At 38.6% G+C, this 9,192-nt stretch overlaps 1 protein-coding gene across 1 annotated transcript in view; it reads right to left on the minus strand.

Moving 5' to 3' along the window:
* Positions 1-1,885: 1,885 nt before the first annotated feature.
* The window catches only part of necab3 (N-terminal EF-hand calcium binding protein 3), a 55,688-nt gene continuing 48,381 nt past the window's right edge, over positions 1,886-9,192 (minus strand). Inside the window, exons 9-12 of the mRNA XM_037679823.1 lie at positions 6,535-6,647; positions 6,064-6,141; positions 5,552-5,643; positions 1,886-2,082 (exon numbers count right to left, since the gene is read on the minus strand). Coding sequence (XP_037535751.1) covers positions 2,054-2,082; positions 5,552-5,643; positions 6,064-6,141; positions 6,535-6,647 — 312 coding nt within the window. The 3' untranslated portion in view covers positions 1,886-2,053. The remainder of the gene's footprint in view (positions 2,083-5,551; positions 5,644-6,063; positions 6,142-6,534; positions 6,648-9,192) is intronic.

Raw genomic sequence — 9,192 nt, forward strand, 5'->3', positions numbered from 1 at the left:
AAGCAGTCTGCTCCTCAGATAAATCATGTTATTAACTTACGTTTTATGTATATGAATGTTTCTGTTCAGTGCCCTGAGATGACTTCTGTTTAATGAGGCTGCTCCAAGACGAACCAGTTTAATCCAGCTGAGGCACATTTTCACCACAGTGTAAGAAATTGAGAGGAGACTCCTTCAGTTGGCATAAATTGATACAAAGTAAAATATGAAAGTGTCTGACACTGTTTTATATGAAAACTGTGTTTATCTCAGGTATAAATAAATACTATTCGTGGTCAGTTTGTGTTAGAATCTTTTAATTTTCCATCACTGTTTAACGTATGTCGTTTGATTTAGGCATCAAAAGTTAATTTGTTTAGCTTTGGCACTTTTGTCTTTATAATGGTTTTGATTTTGTGCCCATGTCATGGTTCACAGTAGGACCAGGATGTGTACGGTTAGTACACAATATGAAACATTAGAATTCATTTGAAAGCATGCAACTTTCTTTTTGCTCTATTTTCTTAACGTTTGGTGGAAACAAACTGCTGAATCCTCCAGTCTGTATGTCATTTAGTTTCTCACTGTGTTTGTCAGAGGTTTGGTGCAGATAAGGAAGAGTACTTAGCATTTTTAGAGCGTTTTTATTCATTTATTTGGTGACAATATTTTAAATGTTATATTTATGAGGCTGAAACTCAATATAGACCAATATATGGAGCTCTTTGAGAAAACTTTGCTTTAGATGAAGAAGATAAATCTCAAACCTCTGTGTTCGCTTTCACAAACCTAAACTGATTTACCATTTTTCTTTAATAGATTATTTTAAAAATAATAAAAAAAAGGCATGAGTTTTTTTTAATTTTTTATAAATGTAGAGCTGCTTTGAAAATAACTGTTCTGAAATAGAATTATTTAGAAATTGTATGTGATTTTAACTGGTTAATTTAGCTGTTTATGACCTTTAGGTTGTGAATTGATGGTGTAATTTAATATAAATTATCTGAACTAAATTAAATAATATGAGATTATTGAAATCAGCCAATGCTAATAAAATGCTTCAAAGTAGCTGAATGTATAATTAAAATACAGTCAAACCCTAAAGCAATCTTTCAAACAAACACAGAATCTGCAACACTTTTATTATAGTTTTCAGTCATTCAGTGGTGCCGACCACAACAGAAATATTTACACACGCTCCAGTTTGTCAATTCTGTATGTACAGATAAAAACTCTACTGTGAACAAAATAGAAATTAACGCAGATATTCTTCTGTTATAACTTAGCAACAACCATGAACACTTTTCTAAATAATTCGTTTTCTTTATTATGCACATTTTTAAAGACGTACCTTTTTACATTTGAGATTGAAGACTGTGGCTCATCGATGATTGAAAAATTGTAAGTGGTATAATAATTGAACACTTGTACATTTAGCAATAGATAAGCAACAGTAGCATATTATTTTTAAATTATGTGAACATGACAAAAGGACTGTTTATTGAAAGCAAAACCATGCTTCAGTATTATACAATATTTACATCAACATGGACATATAGGATCCAGTTTTATTCATATCCACATACTGATGCTTATTTTTCAACAAGTAATAAATGCACCCAACTGCTAAATCCATCATTGCACTACAAAATAGTTAAATCTAATAGCCTTGTGTGTTTTGGGCTGTTCTCTATTAGCATAATATCAAGCAAATACTTCAAGAGAAAGGAGGCCATAGCACAAGTCAGAGAAAACTGGAAGATTCAGAACAGGTCTTCTGCATTACACATAAACAGCTACTTTGAGTTTACGTACATACAGTCCAAGGACTGCAGCAAAGCCTTTTTACACAAGCGGCACAAAAAAAAAAAAGAAGAAAGGAGGGATCAGAAACTGGAACATTAGCAAATGCAGATGCAAAATTATTTGTGTTGAAATATCCATAAACCTTTTTAATTCCTCACTGAATATGTGTGTGTGGGTGTGTGTGTCAGAGTGCATATGGGGAGGTGGGACGATGCACCAGGGCGTCTAAGTCCGTGTGACTCTGCAGGCTGTGGATGTGACAGTCGATTCAGTTGTTAGTCATAATCCACCAGGAAGCTGAGGAAACGCAAACAGAGAGAGAAAAACAGAATGAAGCCCACGTCACACTCATGTGTTGCTTAACTCGTGTTCAGTACTGTTTATAGGAGTTATTTAAAAATGTGTTCATCTAGCTAATATTTAATTAATTTCCTGATTTCCAGACATCTACACCACCAGATGCAGGAAAAGGGCCACCTGCATCCTGAAGGACCCCACTCACCCAGCACACACACGTTTTGCCCCGCTCCCCTCAGGAAGGGGGTTAAGGAGCATTAAGTGTAGAACCACTAGACTGAGGAACAGCTTCTACCCTGAGGCTGTTAGACTCATGAATCTCTAACCAGAATAACCACTGTGAAAAATCACATCATGTTGCTGCTGATCTGTTTCATGTTGCTGCTGATCTGTTTCATGTTGGGGTGTTCATGCGTGGTCATCTGCTCACACAGACTCATGTTCGTGCTGCTGTTTGGCATATTGTTTTTATGCTGTTAGTGCTTAGTGTATATTTAATTGATGTTTTTTCTTAGTTCATATCTTAGATCTTATTACTGATTTTCTTTTACATTTTATTATTGGATGTAACTGGGACCCTGTGTACCCTGTGTCGTTCCACCACATGTACTACATGTGGTGGAACGACAATAAAGAAACTCTGACTTTGACTCTCTGACTCTGATTTCTCCAAATCACACCCATTTATCTCAGCCAGCCTAAGAAACATGTTGGAAAATTACAACTTAACGGAGAGAAGCAATTAAACTACTGGATTTTCCGGCATATAAGTCACAGTTTTTACACAGATTTGTAAGTCCTGCGACCTATACGCCAAAGCGACATATACTGTACTTTTTTTTTCCATATTCATAACATCATTTTTGACTGATGCTTTAAATTTTGAACTACAACAGTGAGTCCTCCTGTGCAAACTCACTTCACTCAGGTGGTGCAGGTAGAGGAACGATGGAGAGCTCACAGCTCCAGCCACAATGGATGGATGGATGGATGGATGGATGAATGGATGGATGGATGAATGGATGGATGGATGGCGCCACGCCGCCCAGGTGAAATTAAGCTGTTTTGGCCATTAAATAAACACATAATAAACGCGACGGGTCAGCGGTGACGCAAAATAAATGCGCCTTATATATATTTTCCTCTTCATGATGCTTTTTTTTTGACTGATGCAACTTATTCTCTGGAGCGACTTATACGCCGGAAAAAACAGGTACAAATAAGATGTCTAAATGTGCGCACATGTTCTGTTGTTACTGTGTGCAAGCTAAATTTAATTTAAGTCTACCAAAACCAAAACATTCAGCGAATACTCAACATTTTTTAGTAAATGCTCTTTTGTATTTTCATGAGCTCCTCAAAAATATATATTTTTGTTTGTTTTGTTAAACGTGCATTGAGCAGGAGTGCACTGCATGTTTGAACCCTGTTTTCAGCCTTTATGACTCATTTATTATAAATTTTAATATTCAGATACTAAACAGATAAAAGAAAGATACTAACCAGCTCAAATTTCACACAAAAAAAAATAAAGCCAATTATAAATGTGTTCATAAAAGGACATGCTCTAGGCTAAATCCATCTATAAGTAAAAAACAACAACAACAAAAAAAAAAAAACATGTTAGATGATTTTGAAGCATTGTCAGCTGAATATTGATAAGAAATATGTCTTTATAAACACCTGCCTGCTTGTGCAACATTTTCCGAGAAAAAGAAATGAAGGCAGGTCCTTGTGACCTTTCAGCACAATAAATAATATTTCACGGCACCTTTCTGAAGCAGCAGAAAGTTGTGTTTTATTTGCTTTTCCATTATTGCCTCCAGGGTCTGACCTGTCCTGCTTCTTTGATGTGGATCTCATAAACCACCATCCCTCGTCATCAAAATGAGTGCAACGTGATACACAATACCTTGGAAGCCATTTAATTTAATATTTTTTAACCAAAAAAGCTGCATTATTTAAAAAAATATCAAATAAAAAACAGTGACTTATAAACCACACATGCAAATACCTTCATATAATATTTTAAAGTATTTTCTGCATCTAAGATTTGAGGTAGTTTTGTTTTAAAATATGGTTCCATTTACAAACTACCTAAAACAAAACCAATTTGCTCTTTTTTAGTTCTTGTTCATCATGTGATTCTTACAAATATGATCAATATTATATTATTATAATAAGTGGTAAGGATGCAATCATGGCGGGCGCAGATGTGGAAGTCAACAAACGTGTAAAAAGTAACCTAGCAACGAGCAAAACTAACGCAGCCCACAAAGCTAAATCATCATCACTCCAATGAAAGCAGACACGCAGAAATAATAAGCAACGCTGCTGCTTTTCGAGGCGCATGTAGTTCAGAGTCGCCGACAAAAAAAATTAATCAAAAGTCTAGATGAGAGCGTCACGGCAGTGGCCTGAGCTCGAGTGGCAGTGAATCATGCGACTGTGCCGAGCGCTGCAGTCAATGATGTGATAACGAGCAGAGTGCAGAATGTGTGCGTGCGTCATGTGCAAGTCACTTTTCCAAATATAAAACCCTCCTTTCACCGTTTTAGTCATTTTGGAAATATAGCTGTGCAGATAGTCCTGTGTTATATATTTGATGATATTAAACAAACAAACAAAAAGTTAATTTTCTATTGAAATTAAACTGAAAATATAGGTGTTAAATTAAGTTTTTGTTTACTGCCCTTCCGATTTAGAAAACCTGAAGGATATGGTGGTTCAGTTGGTAGAGCTGATGCATCTTAGTGAGAAGGTCGCTGGTTCAAATCCTGGCCAGGGACCTTTCTGAGTGGAGTTTGCATGTTCTCTCCGTGCATGCGTGGGTTTTCTCCGGGTGCTCCGGTTTCCTCCCACAGACCAAAAACATGCATGTTAGGCTGATTGGTAACTCTAAATTGTCCCTAGGTGTGAGTCAGAGAGTGAATGGTTGTTTGTCTCGTTTGTCTCGATGTGTCCCTGTGATGGACTGGAGACCTGTCCAGGGTGTCCCCCACCTCTTGCACAGTGATGGCTGGACATGGACACCAGTGACCCCTGTGGCCCCAAAAAGGAAGAAGCGGGTAAAAGATAATGGATGAATGGATGGATGGAGTATGACAATCATTATTAAACTGTTGAATCATTTTTAAATAACTATTTACATTTGATGATGCATTTATTTGTTTTTATCACAGCTGGTTCACGTCATAATTATAGAATTACTGAGATTATTTAACTAAACACCAAAACACAAGGAGAGAATTGGAGACTGGTGTGTTACCACACCTTTAAATCAACTGGAAATAAGTGCAGCGCATGTTCTGTAACTCTGCAGCATGGTGACCAAGCAAGAAGTCACATGAGTTTTATTTAAACCTCAGGATTATGATATATTTCAAAAAGAAAAGGCGTGCAATGTTTCCTTTAAAATGTAGATTCATGTGTATGAGTGTGGAAGCAGTAGCGAAACACAAATCCTAACCTGGGAGCAACATGGTAGAAACAACTTCAGCGTCCTCCAGCATGTCAATGACGCAGCGCTGGAAATCCTTGCTGCTGTTGGTCTGAAGATAACTACAGAGACATCACAGAAATATACAAACCATCACGTGTCAGAAAAAAAAAATGGATAAAAGAACGTTTGTGCTGTTCTTCATTCAACCTTTATTTAAACAGGTTAGTCCCAGTCTAGGTATACTGAACACATTTAAAAGAGCACATAGCTCAAGTTTATTAGACATAAGTGATCTGAAAGTCGGGCAGCATGGTGGCACAGCTGGTAGACCTGCTGCCTCTCAGCAAGCAGGTCCCTGGTTCAAATCCCAGCCCAGGAGCCTTTCTGGGTGGAGTTTGCATGTTCTGTTCTATGTTGTGTGTGGACAGAGATATGGGCCATCTGCTCATCCTCACTGGTGGGGGAACATTTCCATCAAGAAGTACAAAAGTGCCAAACAGTCTGCCAATATCTAATAGAGACACACACACTGTACCAACCTCATCCAGGAGATACGATCTTGCCAGAACTCATATATTATGTAGCACGACTTTCCCGGGAGCTTCTGAACAGACACACTGACAGAGCAAAAAAAAAAAAAAAAAAGATTGAGGTAAGAAGAAGAAGTGAAATGCATAAGACCTTTTTTATTCTTTAGAGAATTATCAAATTCTGTCTAGGGAAAGAAAAGACAGCAAGACAGCTTGTTTTCATAGAAAAAAAGGGATTGTTACTTTGTAAAACTGATAAATATTACTATAACAATACACGTTATCAAGTTGTTCGCACTCTGTGTAACCACAAAACAAGCTGATAAAAAATTCTTTCATTCTCTGCATCGGCTCTGGCAGTGCTGACAATTCAGCCGCCCTGATTCAGCATTGTTCGACGCTTGAAAAGGTGCCGCGGCAGCAGAACCTGACACGGTCTGAAAGAGCTTTTGCTGTATTTGGAATAAGAAAGGCACTCACTGCAAGTTGTCGGAGTCGGCTGAGGTGGCATCGATGTAGCTCTTGAGAACTTTACGGAAGTTGTCCAGAGAATCATCAATTACGAACATCTGCCTCTGAACCAGCAAGATGTTCTGTTGGCAAAAATACAAGAATCTATGAGATGGAATGATTGTTGTCTGTGTTGGAGCTTTTTATTCCCTTTGGGATCGGTTGCTTTTTTATGTTTTAAGCATTACACATTAGAAACGTTTGTGTAAAGTGAGGTTGTTGACCTTTACTTTCTGGAAGTCATTCAAACAGCAGTGCATACTATTATTATTATAAGTTTGGCAGTTAGAGGTGATGAATAAAGAGCTATAGGTGAGAAATTATGGGAATAGGTGTCCGAGCAAAGATCAAAGTAAAAAATGTGCATTTAAGGTAAAATATTTCACCTCCTGTCTCCTACAGAGATTAAGAGTATCTGCAGAAATTATCCAGATGGAAAATTTTGAAGGGAATGTAATTGTGCCTTCCAATGTTTACATATTTTACGTTGACTAAGAACAGAGATTTCAAGAATAAACTATTTTTTTCCTCATTTATTATTTCTCTCATGTATGGGGAAAAAAATAACAAATGAGCACTTCAATTTTGTTTGAAAATATAATAAGCAAAATCAAAGAAACAAAACATCCAACCTAATTAGTGTAATTTTCTTCATGATTTTACATCAGGAATCTGAAAGTAGGTCATGAAATGGTAAATTTTCTCCACAACCTTTCAATGAACAAAACCATCGTATGCTCTGACCTTCTCATTTCTTGTGCACATTTGTCCTAACAGATCTGGAGCGGGGTGAAGAGTTCATGTTTATGTCCATTTACAATCAATAGCAACAGAGTCTGCCTGCAAATGACAGCTAGTCATCCTGGACATCAGAGTCAGATTCAGAGATTATTTATTGTCATTCGCAGCACATGTGGTACATATGGTGGAGTGAAATTATGTACACAGGGTCCCAGTTACATCCAACAATAAAATGTAAAAGAAAAACAGTAATAAGATCTAAGATATGAACTAGAAAAACATCAACTAAAAATACATTAAACACTAATAGCATATAAACATTACGTTGAACAGCAGCACAAACATGAGCACGAGTCTGTATGAGCAGATGAGCACGCATGAACACATCAACATGAAACAGATCAGCAGCAACATGAAACGGATCAGCAGCAACATGATGTGATTTTTTCACAGTGATTATTCTGGTTAGATATTCATGAGTCTAACAGTCTCAGGGTAGAAGCTGTTCCTCAGTCTAGTGGGTCTACACTTAATGCTCCTCAACCTCCTTACTGAGCGGAGCGGGACAAAAAGTGTGTGTGCTGGGTGAGTGGGGTCCTTCATGATGCAGGTGGCCCTCTTCCTGCATCTGGAGGTGTAGATTTCTGCGATGGTGGGGAGACTGACTCCAACAGTCTTCTGTGCAGCCTTCACCACTCTCTGCAGAGCTTTTCTTTCTGCAGCTGTGCAGCCTCCAAGCCACACGTTGATGCTGGAGCACAGGATGCTCTCCACTGCACACCTGTATTAGGAGGTGAGGACTGAGCTTCCCAGACCAGCTCGTCTCAGCCGCCTAAGGAAGTAGAGTCTCTGATGAGCTTTCTTGATCAGGCTGGTGGTGTTGTTGCTCCAGCTGAGGTTGTCATTCAGGTGTACACCCAAGAACTTGTAGCTGGAGACCACTTCCACTGCAGATCCTCTTATGTTCAGGGTGGTGTAGGTGTGTTAGTTCCTTCTGAAGTCCACAATCATCTCCTTCGTCTTCTTCACATTGATGTGAAGGTTATTCTCTTTGCACCAGCTCTCCAGGTGTTCCACCTCTTGCCTGTAGCTGGACTCATCATTGTTTATGATGCATCCCACCACCACTGTATCATCTGCAAACTTTACAATGTGACAGCCTGGATGGGTAGCTGCACAATCATACGTGAATAGAGTAAACAGGAGGGGGCTCAACATACATCCCTGAGGAGAACCAGTGCTGAGGGTTACGATGGAGGAGAAGAAGTTGTGGATCAACTGTGGTCTGTTAAGAAGTCTAGTACCCAGTTGCAAATGGAGAGGCTTAGTCCTAGTATGAATAGTTTGTCCATCAGGGTTTGGGGGATCATGGTGTTGAAGGCAGATGTGAAGTCCACAAAGAGCATACGGACGTAAGAGTCTTTCTGCTCCAGGTGGTTGAGCGCAGTGTGGACCACAGAAGAGATGACATCCTCTGTTGATCGGTTCTCACGGTATGCATAATGATGAGGGTCCTCGTTGATGTTGATGGTTGTTTTGATGTGAGTCATGACCAGTTTTTCGAAGCATTTAGCGACTATCGGGGTGAGGGCCACTGGCCGATAGTCATTCAGACCAGTCACTGTAAAGCTTTTTGGGACTGGGATCATTGTGGCTGTCTTCAAACAGGTGGGTGATGACATGAACTGATGTCTTGTTATGTGAATACTTATGAAGCATTCACATATTGTGATCCATTTTTTTTCCATTTCAGCATCGTTCTCGTTCGACAATTTTTGTGCTATTTCAACAAATCATCAAAATGTTCAGCTCGTTCAGGAGAAGAGTGCTATGACCTATGTTATTGGTGCAATTTTTTTCAGCTACTTTCAGCTAATTTCAGCTGGG

This window comes from Nematolebias whitei, chromosome 7, assembly GCF_014905685.2.
Source record: "Nematolebias whitei isolate Nwh7 chromosome 7, NemWhi1, whole genome shotgun sequence".
Taxonomy (NCBI): Eukaryota; Metazoa; Chordata; class Actinopteri; order Cyprinodontiformes; family Rivulidae; genus Nematolebias; species Nematolebias whitei.